This window comes from Lemur catta, chromosome 10 (assembly GCF_020740605.2).
Source record: "Lemur catta isolate mLemCat1 chromosome 10, mLemCat1.pri, whole genome shotgun sequence".
NCBI classification, from domain to species: domain Eukaryota; kingdom Metazoa; phylum Chordata; class Mammalia; order Primates; family Lemuridae; genus Lemur; species Lemur catta.
The window spans coordinates 24094052-24110419 of NC_059137.1; the positions used below are offsets into that span (position 1 = coordinate 24094052).

The window sequence follows — 16368 nt, forward strand, 5'->3', positions numbered from 1 at the left end:
TTCCGTATGGTGGGATGTTATTCAGCCTTAAAAAGGAGGAAATTCTGACCCATCATACAACATGGACAAATCCTGCTAAGTGAAATAAGCCCCTGACAAGCTCTGTGACCTTGGGCAAGTGACTTGGTCCCCTTGAGCCTGAGTCTCTTGACCCACAAAGCCCAGGCCTGGCTCAGCACCAGAAAGACAAACACTTGAGGATTCCACTTATATGAAGTACCTGGAGTCATCAGATGCATAGAGACAGAGCAGTGGTTGTCAGGAGACTTGGGAAGGGGAGAATGGGGACATACGGACATTATACCATGTGGTGTAGTGGGTCCAGAGTTTATATTTGGGTGATTTTAAAAGTTCTAGAGAGAGAGAGTGGTAATGGTTGCACAATATTGTGAGTATACTTAACGCTGCTGAACTGTACATTTGAAAATGGTTCTAGTGGTGGACTTCGTGTTATGTGTATGTTGCCATAATAAACACATAAATAAAAAGAGCCAGTGTGTGTGGCCCTAATGGCCAAGTACCATAGAAGCAAACGGACAAAATCACTGGGTGGAAACGGTGGAGGTGGCCATCCTGCAGGAGGTGGCCTGTGCTGAGCCCGAGAGTAAACGTGGGGGACAGAACTGGCAGGGCCACAGCAGGGCTGTGCACCGTGGGAGAAGCATCGGGAGACTGGCCGCCCTGGCTGGTGTCTGGGGTGGGGCCGGGGCCCGCATGTCCACCGTCCATCTGGATTGCCTCATGGCGGCCACCGTGTCTCCCACAGACCGGGGAAGAGCACACGCTGACACATCTCCAGTACGTCGCGTGGCCTGACCATGGTGTGCCCGATGATTCCTCGGACTTTCTGGAATTTGTAAACTATATGAGGTCCCTGAGGGTGGACAGTGAGCCTGTCTTAGTTCACTGCAGGTACGACCCTTGTCATGTTGTGTTGTTTGGAATACTTGTACCCCTTGGGAAAGGCTTGGAGAGAAATGCCAGATGCAAAACTCACCCTAAAACCCACGAAGTTGTGTGCTCTTACAAACTTCTATTTACTTTATGTCCTCACCATTTCAAAAGATTTGGAATTCTATGAAACCATAGGGGAAAGTCCTGCCCACACCCTTCCCTCTGCCCTTAAGACAGCTGACCATCAGGACAGGTACGAATGAGAGGGGGGTGTGAAGAGTGGGTTTCTTTCCCCTGGCTGTGATGCCCCTCAGGACACGAGGACAGGCTCTTTAGCCTGTTCAAGGGCACACCCTGAGCATGTGTTTTATGTTCATGAAAACCAAGGGAGGAAAGCTCCTTCTGCATAAACGTGGGAACTGCTAGCAGTTCAGCTGGGCCGTGCAGAAATGCTGCTCAGGCCAATCCCAGGTCTCTCTTCTCTCCCTCTCCAGCGCTGGAATAGGTCGAACTGGCGTGTTGGTCACTATGGAAACAGCCATGTGCTTAATTGAGAGAAATCTGCCGGTTTACCCACTAGATGTTGTCCGGAAAATGCGAGACCAGCGCGCCATGATGGTGCAGACATCAGTGAGTAAAAATCTTGTAACAACGATGGCCAGCCCTTCCTGCATGCTTACACCGGGCCAGGCCTGGGAGAAGGGCTTTGTGGATCAAGAGACTGAGGCTCAAGGGGACTGAGCCACTTGCCCAAGGTCACAGAGCTTGTCAGGGGCTGCACGACTCCAGAACCCACGCCCATCTAGCCTCTGAGTTTTGCTGCCCTCCACTGTTGCTGCCTCTGGTTTATTTCCCGCCAGCCCCTCGGCCAGGGGGCAGCCCTGGTTGCACTCTGTGTTGTTGGACCACTGGCCCATCATTTGTCCATCAGACATAAGCCAGGTCACCAAGGGCTTCACCCCACCCACCTGTGCTGGGGTGACCCTGTTGGCTCAGCAGATGCTGTACATAGCCATACTCTCCTCCCGCTTTGGGCCGGCTCCCACCTCCGTGGTGTCTGCACACTCAGCACTGCAAGTGTCCTCAGGAGGAAATCTTGGGGTTTTCCCCCAGGACTTCAAGAGGGGCGGTAAAGTGGTGTGGAAAGAACATGATTCAGGCTCCCCCGTGTACTGAGTGACCTTTGGATAGTCCTTAACCTGTTTCCCCATCTGCAAAATGGGGACCATCCCGTGCTCGTTCATTCATTCGTTCCACAGATAATTGTGCAAACACGAGAGACTGGAAGCTTGTATGTAATAGGAGAACTGGATTAGTCCATTATAAATTTCAGCAGCAGTGGGGGAAGTTTGGGGTGTCTGAGGATACCGGGAGAGTATCTAAAGCAAGGAAAGGCTTTAGAAAGTCAAGGAAGGCTTCCTGGAGGAAGCAAAAAACCCCAGGACGGATGAGAATGACTTAGCAAAGAGAGGACCGGAGACTCCATTTTCTGACCAGCTCTGTATCCTCACAGGGTTGTGGACAAAGTTTATAAGATTTCCCTAATAGACCACAGCTCTTGTAGTTTTATGTTAGTTTGCACCCCGGAAATCTGGCTAAGAGAAAAAAATCAGCTTATGTTATTAAGGCCAGTCTCTGCCCTGTATTGTGGTATGGAAGACCTCATTGCTGGTTAAAAAGGAAAACAAAATCCATCATCTTCATAGATTTTCCTAGCTGGAGAAGCTCAGTCTAAATGCTAAAATATGTTTCTTAGGTGTTTGCTAATATAAATGACCCATATCCTGCAGAGACTCTTTCAGTGGCTTTCCCTTTTAAGACAAAAATCCAGACTCTTCACTCCAATGCAAAGCGCTCCACAGCCAGGCCCCAGCCCTCCTGTGCAGCCTCTCCTCGAACACACACCCAGGGGTTGGGGCCAGGCCCGGGGACCCTGACTATGCTCCTCAAAACGAGCCATCCTCATCAGGGCTTCCACGATTCTGCCTACTAGAACAGCCACCCCACAGGACCACGCCTTCCCCAACTGCCCCAGACCGCCGGTTCCTCCCTGTGTCATGTTTCTGTGACACTTTGCCTGTCGTGCTCTGGGTTCACCCTCTGCCCCCATCGTACAGGAACTGGGAGTTCACAGGTGTGGCTTCTCCACTCCGCTTGCCTGGCATGTGGCCCAGAGTTGGCGCCCAGGGAATATTTACAAACGATGCAAAAGCCCCACCATGTCCGTGGTGTGACGCAGTTTTCCCAGAGCTACAGGACTTGACGGCCTGTTTTCTTTTCCAGAGCCAGTACAAGTTCGTGTGCGAAGCGATTCTTCGTGTGTATGAGGAAGGCTTAGTCCCGACGCTCGACCCCAGCTAAGACAACTGTGAACACGTTCATTCCTCTTTCCCAAGGGCAGCCTCCCTAAGAGAGGAGGACAGACCTTCTCTCTGGAAACAGCAAGAGGAACGGGCAGCTGTGGGAAAGGAATGGGCACCTTTGAATCCAGGCACTTTAAATTTCTCTAGAAAAGGTATCATGTACATAGGAACTGGTGTAGATACGCATGTAATTATGGCATCATTTAGGCCCATTATGCCTACGGAGAGAAATACACAAGAAGGAATCTCAGTTTGGGGCCTGTTCTAATGCCTTCCTCCTTAATGTCACCACACACACCCCTGTCATCCATCCTTGGGCAACGGAGAGGGGACGCCAGCAGTGCTTGACCTCCCAGAAACAGGACGGTGTGGTTATCTGGGGTGGCTTGGATGTTGCGTGTGTTTCTGTGTACAGGACTATAAGGGCTGAGTTCTCTGCGCTCCTCGGCGGAGCTGGAGCAATTCATGTCCACCCGCCCCTGACACTGCGGAAACCCTGAGGCATGTACTACCGGCCGGGCAGTGGGAATTCAGGCCGGAGGCTGAGCAGTACCTTTTCTGCCCTCCCTTCCTTTTCCCATCTCCTGGCCACTTCAATATTCATGTTCCTGAGAATCGGGTTCCTCTCCGGGTTCCCCCTCGGTGCCTGAACCCGATGAGTCCTGTATGTTAAAGTGAGAGTCCTAAACTAGGACTCTAAGTGTTCTCTTGTCGTCGTCTGTCTTAGTTCTAGAAGCAGGTGTGTCTCTTGCCTCTGCTTGCCTCTTACTGTATACTCAGAACCCAGGACTGGAATCGCTGACTACTGAATCTACTATTACATGTATTGCTGCTACTTCAAGCTACTACACTTGAAACCTTACGATTTTCCTGAGGGGAGATGGGACAGTATCATCAGAATCTTTGGCCCTTCTGAGAAAAGATCTTCTGGTAATTGAACTTTGGGAAACCCGGCTTCTAGAGGGTTGTCTGCAGGTGTGTGTACATGTGTGTATACCCACGGGTGAGTGCTTCTCAGGATCCCGAACTTGATTGAGATTACCGCCAAGTTTATGTAAAGAATGAGTCTCTGTACAGAAGAACAAATGTGTGCATTCACCCTCAGTTACAATGGTCTCCATTTCATTTCAAAGGAGAGGATCAGACTATCTGAATATAAACGCAATTTGAAGTTAATTTATTCTAAGTACACCGGGATTTTGATTGTCCTAAAAGAATTCTGCCTTTGTGAATACTGTGTTAAATTTTTTTTTAATTTGTGACAGGATTGTAGCAAATTATTATTTAAGGAAAATAAATGACATAAACATTTTAAAGTGGCATTTTTAAATAGCGGTGTTTGTGTACCCAGAAGAGGAAGCGAAGCCAGCTTCTTCACGATCCTTATGGGAAAAGGATGCTTACATATGATAGTGCACGTAAATGAAGCCATTCTGATGTTTAGCGAACTCTGGGACCAATTGAGTAGTTTCCTGCTTACAAGATGGATAAATTCTATTTGGGGGAGGGGAGTTTCTGAAGGTTCTTTCTCTCTAGAGCTAGCATGTTTACTTGCATACTTCCCGATGGATATTTTACTGCTAAGTGGCAGGGGTGGGGAGGAGGTGTTACACAGTGCTCTGAATCTGGGCTGTGAAACAAGAAGCCACTGGAAAGTTTGGAGCTAACAGGTAGGAGATTGGGTTCTTGCTCCCACTCAGTACTAACTAGCTGTGGACCTAGTCACTTAGGAGCTCTGCCTCTGTTTCCTCATCTGTAATATAACAGGAACAATCCTTAGCGCTTTTGGCTGAATATGAGGATTGAATAAGAACATGCTGTTCATGTGAATTTTCGGCAGCTGGAATAGAAACAGACGCTGCTCTGGATGAGTTACCTAGAGATGACTTATCGGTGATTAGCCCCAAAACATAATGAAACAAAAGTAGAATCCACTGGGTTTTTATAAGAGGAAACTGCTCTTCTTCGTGCAAGAGCACAAAGTAATATTATACTAGTACCTCCGTTCAATCTGGGACTCAGAGAAATTCTCTCACCAAATCTCCAAAAAAGAGAGAAGGGAAATGCCATCAGGATGCTTAGTAAATTATTGCCATTCAATAAAAATGCATCATCACCCTGTGTGCAGAAAGCTTAAGAAGTAGTCTAAATGTCTTTGGAGATTGATGTTTTATTGTTTTTTTAAAAAGAAATTATTTAGGCCAGACGTGGTGGCTCACACCTGTAATCCTAGCACTCTGGGAGGCCAAGGCAGAAGACCAGCCTGAGCAAGAGGAAGACCTCGTCTCTAGTAAGAATGGAAAAATGAGATAGGTGTCATGGCCCGTGCCTATAGCCCCAGCTACTTGGGAGGCTGAGGCAGGAGGATTGCTTGAGCCAAGGAGTTTGAGGTTGCTGTGAGCTATGATAATGCCACTAATACTCTACCTGGGGCAACAGAGCAAGACTCTGTCTCAAAACAGAAAAGAAAACAAAAGAAATAAATTGTTTAATGTGGTTGCAGAAATGCTGCCATTATGGTCACGTAAATTTCTAGAAAGCTTCCAAAGGTTGCAACTGTGCAGGCCAGCAGTTTAGACCCCACAGATGTTGCCAGGAACAAAATCCATGAAATACTGGGAAGAACAAGCCAAGAGAATTACCTAAAGGAGCAAAATATGTAAGTAAATACTGTGTAGATGTTACCAATTAAAACCCATAGCTCAAGATTCCTCTTTCACCACTTTATACTTTTAAGCAATTATATTTAAGAAGCCTTTTCTAGTCCTAAGTGAAGAACTGCGTCAGAATCAGGATAAATATTTTGCCTGGGAGATTTGGCTGGATGTGAATGGAGAAGACATTTACATCCTATGTTCTTGGCTCTTTCCGGAGGATCTAATTAGACTCTGCATTGATGTGCTGATTTAATCAGGATGGGAGAGCCCTGCTGGTGTCACCCTCTGGGCTCTGCATTTGGCGTTTTGACTTTCCAGAGAAAAAGATTCAGCTCAGTTTGTGGGTGGGGGAGGATCACAAACTCACGCTGGTCTTTAGTTTCCTGCCACAGTAATTTATACTTAAACATGCTTCCAGATTGGTGTAGGTGCTACTGCTGCTGTGTTGCCGGTTGACTTATTTTTGTCCCTCAGAAATTATCATTTGAGGGCAGGCAACAGTCCCCTTCATCCTCCAGAGGCAGCAAAGAAGCAACATGGATGGGGAAAGATTGTAAGAGGCAGGACTTGGGCAAGATGGGTCACCCTCGGCCCGCAATTTGTTTGTACGTAAGGGGAAGGTTGAGCTGGGCTGGATGAGCTCAAGGTTTGCCATTCTGAGAGTCGGATATTCCAGAGTCAAAACTAATCCTGAACCAAAGCTGTAGAACTGCTAGAGAGACACGTATCACATTTCTGTGACTTGTCAACAAGAAATTGCCCCTCAGACCTTGGCACTGCTGCATGCATAGATGAGGATTGCCACCCTCTTGCCTGTCATCCTAAGCTGAGAACATTCTCAGTACAGATGGCAAAGACTCTGTGACCCCAGCCTGGGGAACCAAGCACGTGGGAGGCTGGAGGCCAGGCTGGCCCACCATCTTCATAGCTCACATTCCACTGAGAGCAACCAAAGGATTTGTGTGAAGTCACGTCATTTTGAAAAGTCTCTTAATTGATCAGTGATATTTTTCCTGTAAATTTGGAATGTTTTTCATTCTGCCCTGTTCTGTCAGTGACTGCTGAAAAACAATTTGATCAACATAAAAACGTTCGTGCTATGCAACACTATTGTCTGTTGACATTTTTATTCTAATAATTGATTTCTGCACATTTCTTATTTTGTTTGCTTGTTAAAAATTTGTAAATATTATTTTGGAGGACAGTTCTTTCTGTTCATCTCCACACACAGTACCCATCTCAGCCTTGACTTTGTGTGGCAAATTCTAGATCAGATTTAGGTTCCACCCTCATGACCAAAGTAGCTTACACTAAGTACAAATTTACCTTCTATCCTGCAGGGCCGCCAGGGTGGCTGCATGCTCCCCAGGGTCCCAGGTTCCTTCCCACTTGTTGCTCTGCCATCCTCGGGTCACAGCTTCCATCTTCTTTACATCCCAGCCAGCAGGATGGCAGAAAGGAGAGGGAAAAAGCAAAACCCCTTCCCAGAGGGAATATCACTGGATGTGGGACATCCTATTGGCCAGAACTTAGTCACAAAGACATACCTACTGCCAGGGAGCCTAGGAAAGGTCATTTTTATTCTAACAGCCATGTGCCTAACTAAAATTAAGGTGCTCTATTTCTGAGAAACAAGGAAAGAGGGACACATTCTCTAGTGGTCTCTGCCATAGCTCAACCCTTTGGCCACCCTTCTTCCCCCACATAGAGCCCATTCCTCTTCTTCCCAAAGGAAACACCCCAAGCCTCATGCAGTCACAACATGAAGTTAAAGCTAAAATTATCTTTGGGTGATAGCTGTTAGCTGTAGGTGGTTTCTTGTGGTCTAGTGACTTAAAAACTAAAAGACAAGTTATTTTCTCCCAACATCACCCATAAACAGTAGTGACATACAAATAGGAAAACAGCCACTGAAACTCATTCGTTAGAGGAGAGAATGGGGGGCATGGAGTCACTATTCCCAGTGGTTATTAAATCCCATGGCACAGGAATAGCAAAGACACCCTGTGGCAGTACAGAGTCCCTTAAATAGGCATCTGACAGCCCAGACTTGCTGTCTGGAAGGGACTCCTTGTCTGTTGACCTCCATGGCCACAGCCAAGGTGGGGCTACAGAGGGTGGCCTTCCTGGGAGCAGCACAGCTTTTGAAGCCTGCTTGCTTCTTGGGCAGTTTTGGGGGAGTCCCTAGGATTGCTGTCATGGTTCTGGAAAACCAGGCTTCCGATTTCTTTGCCAGTAGAATCCATCAAGTACTCACAGCCCAAGATCTGGTCTAGACTGTCTAAGTGTTCTAGGCTCTGTTCCTGCCTCCTCTACTTAAAGGCAGCTGCCTTGAGGCCACCCGAAAGAGAAGCGTGGATGGGAAGCAACACCCTTAACCTGGTCTTTGGTGTTACCCAGTTTGCATTTTCTGGCAGAGAAGTCTTGAAATCAGCTTACTGTCTCAGCCTTATCTCCAGCTAAGGCTGCCACTTCAAGGCCACTACTCTTAATAGCTGCAGTGGCATTTTCAGTGCTTCAAGAAATCAACTTTGAGTGCAGGCTATAGGCAGCACCTTCTTGAGCAAAGCAGGATTCTCTCCTCTCTTGTTTCGTTTACTGTCGCTATAAAGGAATACCTGATGCTGGGAAATTTATAAAGAGGTTTATCTGGCTTACGGTTCTGCAGGCTGTGTAAGAAGCATGGCACCAGCAACTGCATGTGCTGAGGGCCTCGGGTTGCTTCCACGCATGGCAGAAGGTGAAGGGGAGCTGGCAGGTGCAAAGATCACACGGCAAGAGAGGGAGGAGGTGCCAGGCTTTTTTTATGAATATTAATAACAACCAGCTCTCACAGAAACTAACCGAGGGCGAACTCACTCATCTGCCCCTCAGGGAGGGCATTAATCTATTCATGAGGGATCTGCCCCCATAACCCAAACACCTCCCATTAGGCCCTACCACCAACACTGGGGATCAAATTTCAGCATGAGATTTGGAGGGGACAAACCTCCAAATGATAGCACCTCCCATCTCTGCTTGTCGTCTGGCTGGCTCTTGCCCCAGTTCAGCAACATTCACGCTTTTTGTACCCTCCTACCATTTTCTCTATTGCTGTGGCTTCAGTCAGCCTGTGGTCCGTCTTCCGAGATACTGCAGATGACCATTTCATCGATGTTTAGCCATTATATAAAAGCCAGTGTATGTACCTTTGCCATCTGTTGGCCTATCATCAATTCCATTAAGTCAGTGCCACATTTTTGATGTTATTTGCAGCATCTCATTTTCAGGTATCAAATTCTGAATCCAAAAACCAAAGGTGGGTCAACAAAATACTTTATTTCTCTCTTACATAAACACCAGAAGTCCAGAGCTGCTACAGTGGTTCCACATTTATTGGGAACCTAGTCTGCTCCAATCTGGTTGTTCCACTGTCCTCAATATAGAGCTTCCACCTCATGGTCCAAAGTGGCTGCTCCAGCTCCTGCCACCATATCCACATTCTAGCTAGGAAAAAAGGGAGGAAAAAGAATTCCTTTCCCTCTCAGGTTATTTCCTCAAAGTTGCATATAATATGATTTATATATACACAGTTGCCCAGAACTTAATCATGTGGGCACACCTTGCTGCAAAAGTGGTTAGGAAATGTCGTCTTTATTCTGGATGGCACTACATAGCCAAAATTTAGGAGGCTTTTTATTGAAAAAGGAAAAATGACTATTAGGGCACAATTAACAGCCTCCCCTGCATATTCCTTGACTTCAGATCTACCAAAGGGCTGATTTATGAGGTGTTATTCTGCTCAAGACCCAGCATGCAGAAACAAATGCCATTCTGTTGTTTAAGTGAGACTGACCCACCATCTTGAAGTAGAGCACTGACAGCTTTTGACAGGATCAGCACCCATCTGTAATGTACATGAGTCATTTGAGTAAGAATGGACTGATAACACAAACCTAACCTTTTCTAGAAACTCCAGAGCCCTACCCATCCCCCACCCCCAAGGTATACATTCCAGTGTTCATCTATGACCACCTTGTATCCTTTGCTTGTTAGCCTCCGGATTCTTCTTAGGGTCAAGGAAGGCTACCTCAGGGCTTCCGGCATGATTGTCCAAACCAGAGGAAGAGCCAGGTAAGACCAGTTGGGATGCGGCGACAGAGGTCCAGGGAGACGTGATGGCAGTGGGGATGGAGGTAAGTGGTCATAGCCCAGACATATTTAAAAGGAAGAAATGATGACTTGATAGCTGACAGGTGTGCAGAGGGAGAAGCTGGGATAGGGCCAGTTTCTAGATTGGGCAACTGGGTGGGTGTGGGTACCACAAACAAGAACCAGGGGTGGGGAAAATGGTGAGATTATTTTCGGGGCCTGAAGTCTAACATTAGGGACACGCATGCTAGTCTGACGAGTCTCAGGCCGCAATGTCTGACCATGGACCTTTATTCTCAAATTGGTACAGACATTTCTGGGTCCTGAGTAGCCCAATCAGCCATAGATGTCTTTTGTGCCATTCCTATTTACATTTTAATTCATTCAGATGATTTCTGTAATTTAGTTATTAAAACAACCTGTCCGGGATGAACATGCAGTTGTCTTAGTTGGCATGGGCTGCTATAACAAAATGCCTTCAACTGGGTGGCTTAAGCAATAGATATTTATTTCCCACAGTTCTGGAGGCTGGGAAGTCCAAGATCAAGGTGCCAGCAGATTGGTTTACTGGTGAGGGCTCTCTTCTGGGCTGGGAAATGGCCGCCTTCTCCCTCTGTCTTCTAATGGTGCTGAGAGTGACCCTGCTGTCCTGTCTTCTCCTTATAAAGACATAACCCCATCACGAGAGCCCTACCCTCGGGACCTCATCGAAACCTAATTATCTCCCAAAGGCTCCATCTCCAAATACCATCCCACGGGGGTTAGGGCCTCAGCATATGCATTTGGGAGGGGACACCGTTCAGTCCATAGCACAAATTCATATTTTATAATTTTAATCAGGTCCAAGTCCTCTCTCAGAGGCCTTGCTCTCCCGTAGAGCCCCATGGCAAGACAGGTGAGGGGGGAGGACTGCTTGTGAGGGGAGAGCACGGTGGGACTGGGAGAGGTCCCAGCCTCAGTCCTGATGTCATCCTCTGCTGGCTGGTGACCTGGGCACAGGCATGGTGTGGTTTTCTTTAGTAGGGTTCAGCTGTACCCTAGTCCCCTCCTCCTTCCTCCTAGGGGTGCGGAGGGTACACCCTCCTTCAGCCCCCACCCCAGGCTTTCTCTGAGATATGCAGCCCATCAGCCAGGTGGCTCCATGGGCAACCTCACAATTTTACTATCTCTGTTCTTCCATAAATGATGGTATAAACGATGCTCCCTGGAGTTGTGTGAGGTGGCAGTACCTGACATAGTACGCTTCCTCACGTAGACCACAAGAACCCTTGCATGACGTTCTGCACTGCCCTGAAGCCCCACAGACAACTCCTCAGTGGTTGATGGCTTTCTGGCCTCCCCTGAAACCCTCTTCCCCAACTGGGATCCATCCACTCATCATCTACGCTTTGAGAAGTGGGTCCACAGCTTCTGTTGTCATTCAGAACTGCCCATGTACCACCCAACAGCAGGCCCAAAATTCTGATTGAAAAACATTTGTTGGAACAAAAACCTCATGTCTTGGCAGCTTTAACTTACATCCCCTCATTTACTGCCAAGCAGACAATTGTGAATAAAGGGAGGAAGAGTCTCTCCCCTGCCCTCTCCCACCTTCGTTCATACCCTATTGCAGAAATGGTGATGCTTCTGAAATGGTGTGGCTAGTGACAACGTCAAAATTTCCTCTCAGACCTGGTCTCTGAGGACCCCACTGCCACTGCCTTTAAGCACAAAGCACGGTGTGAACTGCTGACTCCACTGAGGCCCACCCTGCCCTGGACGCTGGCTAGACAGGGCCCTGCAGCTGCCACCCTCACCATAATTTACGCAGTCCCTGCTTCTTGGCATCTCTGAGTTCTGGGAGAAGATGCTTCTCACTGGCAGCCTAGCTCACGTGCACATGCCTAGCTGCAAGGGAGGCTGGAAGCACCAGCATCTGGCATTTTCAGCGTCTGTAACTCGAGATGTGGGAGGTGATCTCTGCTGCTCTTCAAATGCAGAAGCAGGTGATCAAAAACAAATGTCTGTTCGGGACCAGCCTGAGCAAGAGCAAGACCCCGTCTCTACTAAAAAAAAAAAAAAAAAAAAATAGAAATTATCTGGCCAACTAAAATATATAGAGAAAAAATTAGCCAGGCATGGTGGCGCATGCCTGTAGTCCCAGCTACCCAGGAGGCTGAGGCAGTAGGATTGCTTAAGCCCAGGAGTTTGAGGTTGCTGTGAGCTAGGCTGATGCCACAGCACTCACTCTAGCCGAGGCAACACAGTGAGACTCTGCCTCAAAAAAAAAAAAAACAACAAAAAAAAAAAAACAAATGTCCACTATAGTCCACACATTTTGCTATCCAGCAATGGTGCCTGACAAAGAACCATTCCTTATGTCATTGGAAATGCTCCCCCTTCCCCAAAAGGGGTCAACTGGGACTCGCCTCAATTACAGCTAGTGGCAAATTTTTTTCTACTTAGCCATGATCCTATCTCATTTTCCAGTACTCTGTGGACTAAATTGTATGCGGCTACTATCAGCATACCCTATAAAACAATAAAAGAAAAAGGAGAGAAGAAAAATTAGATAAAATATACATAACAGCAAAGGAAAAACATAAATTGGAACTACCTGGTGGGACGGGACATTGCCCACAAGGGGGTGCTATGTGGACTCTGTCCAGAGGGTGAGGTCGCTCTGACCTAGGTGTCTGGGGCTCCAGCGGAGAACTTGGCTCTTAGATTGCACTGAGACCAGGTGCCCGGTTTGGGTTGCAGCAAGAGACCTACCTGGCAAACACGGAAGGTGTATCAGTGAGAACATGCTTGATAGTAATCAGGCCAGTAAGTCAAGTTTCTAAACGAAAGACATACTATTTATAAACTACCATAAAAACTCGGTAACTTGAAACAGAAACTGAGAAAAGCCTAGCAAAATACATTCTAAAATAAATCTTACAGACCCTCCGTGGCCTGTTTCTTGCATCAAACCCAAGTTGCCCTCAATTACAAAGAGCTGGTAGGAATTCTATTTTTGCCTTGTGTAGGAATTGTCCAGAAGTGCAGGAGCCCAAAGGGCTGAGGAACTGACCTTTTCCTTGTAGACATCTCCCCAACCTCCTTTCTTTCTGTCTTTTCCTACTTAAGTAAATTTGCCTCAAGCAAGCCCTCCCGACAAATGTTTGTATCATCCTTTTAAACTTCCCTCATTGACTTCAAGAAAGCTGTCCTCTCTTTTTTCTTCCTACTACAATCAAAACTAAAATGTTTATAGCAGGATTCTTCCTAATGGCCAAAAAGTAGAAACAACCCAAATGTCCATGACAAATGGATAAACGAAATGCAGTATGTGTGCACAGTGGAATAGTATTTGGCCATTAGAAGGGACGGAGTGCTGACACATACTACAACGTGGATGAACCTTGAAGACCTTATGCTGAGTGAGAGAAGCCAGACACAAAAGGCCACATATTATATAATTCCATTTATAAGAACTGTCCAGAATAAGCAAGTCCATAAAACAAAATGGAGCAGTGGCTGCCAGGGCCTGGGAGGAGGAGGAATGGGAAGTGACTGCCGATGGGTTTGGGGTTTGTTTTTGGACTGATGAGGATATTCTGGAATTAGAGAGTGCCGATGGTGGTACAATGTTGTGAATATACTAGTAATAAAAACCACTAAATTGCACACTTTGAAATGGTGAATTTTATGGGAATTAAATTTCAATTTTTTTAAATTGAAAAAAAAAAAAAAGAAAGCTAAAAAAGAACATCATCCATCAGTCCCCAGGAGGGAGAACTGAAGTTGTTCTGAGTGGCAGGTTGTTTGCAGACATCAAAGCCATAACGTGCACAAACTCACTAACCCAGTAATTTCACTTCTGGGAATCTGACCTAAGGAACAACTTCAGGGTTTTGTTTTATGATATTAAGCCAGTTTTTAAATATGATTTTTACAAGTTATTTTTATAACAGGAAAAATTTGAAACCATCACAATGCTCATCCGTTTGGATCTGGTTCAGCAAAGTCTGGTGCATCTTTGTCATGAGACACCATGCAGCTCTGAGAGTCAATGTGGTAGCAATCGATGTCGGTACATAGAAAGTATCCATGATTTTTTTTTTCAGTAAAAAAAAAAAAAGGTAAGAAACTCAAGTTACAAAATGGTATTGCCATGTGATTCGAACTTTAGATAAAGTCAGTATAGTGTGGTGGCCAAGAATACATTAATAGATTACAGAGCCAAACAGCCTAGATTTGGATCCCAGGTTCCAGCCACTTACAAGTTGTATGTCCTGGTAAGTTACCAACCTCTCTGAGCTTGTTTTCTCTAAACTGTCTAAGTTTTTCTGAGCTTCAGTTTTCTCATCTATAAACTGGGGCTAATAATAATAGGGTTGTCATGAAGACTGTGTTGTCATGTGGAAAACTAGACCATGTGTGGTGCATGATAAGTGCTGTGTTATCTATTACTGTTTTAGATAAACAGATGATAGATCAATGATGGGTGAATAGATCAAAGATAGATCATAGATAGATAAATAGATAATAGTAAAAATGGGAGAAATGCCAGTGTGTTAAGAGTGGCTATCTCTGGGGATAGGGTTATAGATGGATTCTTTTCCTTCTTTTTGCTAACTGGTATAGTCTAAGTTTCTGTAATGAACATATGTTACTTGTATAATTTTTTTTTAATACATGTATATGGAAGAAGTGAAAAACATTAACTTTGGCAGTGAAATTAGATGTAAGAATCTGAGCCTCTTACTCCTCCTTGTGTCAGACAGGATTCTTTTGATTGCAAGTGACAGAAACCCAACTCCCACTAGCTTACACCAAAAACGGGGACTCCTGGGCAGGACGCTAGGGTGGTGTCAGAATGGAGGGAAGACTTCAGTAAGTAGGGCGGTTCAGTGGAAAGGCTGGATTCTTGGCTCCTTTTGTTTCTGCTTCTCTCAGCCTTCATATTCTTGGATGTCTTTAAATGCCCTGGTAGATGGCTCTTCCTCACAGCTCCAAAGCCAAAAAGAGAGTTTCCCTCCGTTCCAATTGCACACTGCTTAGTGGGGCACTCTGATTGGCCCAGCTCAGGTTAAATGCTCAGCTGTTGAACCAGTCACTGTGGCTCACAGACCCAGCCCCACTGAACTTGACCGCTGGACTCAAGAGCCAGAGAAAGAACAGCTCCCCACAGAAAGGAAGGCTTCTTCCCGGTAGACTAAACTCTACAGGGCTCCCGCACGTTAGCCAGCCCTAGAATGAGCCCGTCACTGGCCAAAACGCTAGGCATGCAGGCCTCACTGCACAAGGCCTTGGAGAGTACCCAGAGGGCCCCTCCAGAGCTGCAAAGTTACCCAGTCCCTGCCTCATGTTATTTGAATTAACACTTTATTACTTCAAGGACCAGCCTTCAAGAAAGATAGGAAACCCTTCATTCTGTTTCCACTTTGATTTACAAGGTTACTGCAGCAAGGTTTGCTAGTTAATTTGCACATATGGTGTGGACTAAGTCAATCTGGAATGCATATGAAGATAACCTGTTTTAATACCACTCTCTTATGCAAGCCAGGGACAGCCTGTATTTGCCAGTCACTTTAAGGGTAAGTTATTTTGCCCAGGGCACCCACAAAGTTTTGATGCTCCCTCCTGGCAAGGTGACAACTTCTATCCCATGCAATTTTGTCAGCTCTATCTTCTCCTTTCCTCATATCCACGTACTTCCCAGCTCCCCAAGTTCAGCTCAAATGCCCTCTCCTCCAGGAAGCCTTCCTTGCCTGCTCCTTCGTCAGCTAGAGCCCTGTTTCCTCCTGCAGCCCTCTAAATGGCTACTCTTATCTCCCTACTGGAGAGAATTATGCATGATCCATCTCTGTGCCCACACATGCACATGAGCGTGCACGCGTGTGTGCACACACACACACACACACACGCAAGTGTGATCAATAAATGCCTGTAGACATCAATAAATGCCCGTTGAATGAATATAAGCCAGCACTCTTTCCCTTACACTGCTGATCTTCGTTTTTTATATTATTTAACACCCCATCTTCATGGCAAGAAGTTGTTAAGAGCCATGGAGCAGATGAAAGAAAAAGATTTCTAGATCTGACCACATAAAAATTCAGAACACCATAAACACAATAAAAAAAGCAATCAAGAAACTGAGAAAAATATTTGGAACAAATATGACAAGTTAAAATAAGAAATGCCATTTTTAGCTTAAACTTGGCAAAAATTAAAAGTCATGTTTTTGAAGCATATTTAATGACAATTTTATAGAAAATGTTTAAATGGAAAAAAGCCTGGAAAGAAATATCAAAAATACTTTAATGGTGATTAGATCAAGATTGTGGAATATA

The 16368-nt window shown here is 45.9% G+C and overlaps 1 protein-coding gene across 8 annotated transcripts in view; it reads left to right on the forward strand.

The window, feature by feature from the left end:
* PTPN3 (protein tyrosine phosphatase non-receptor type 3) overlaps positions 1 to 4568 on the forward strand; it is a 106438-nt gene extending 101870 nt beyond the window's left edge. For all 8 annotated transcript variants that reach the window (XM_045562532.1, XM_045562531.1, XM_045562535.1 and 5 more), the window contains 3 exons: positions 767 to 912; positions 1389 to 1524; positions 3178 to 4568. In XM_045562532.1, coding sequence (XP_045418488.1) covers positions 767 to 912; positions 1389 to 1524; positions 3178 to 3255 — 360 coding nt within the window. In that variant the 3' untranslated portion in view covers positions 3256 to 4568. The remainder of the gene's footprint in view (positions 1 to 766; positions 913 to 1388; positions 1525 to 3177) is intronic.
* The last annotated feature ends 11800 nt before the right edge of the window (positions 4569 to 16368 follow it).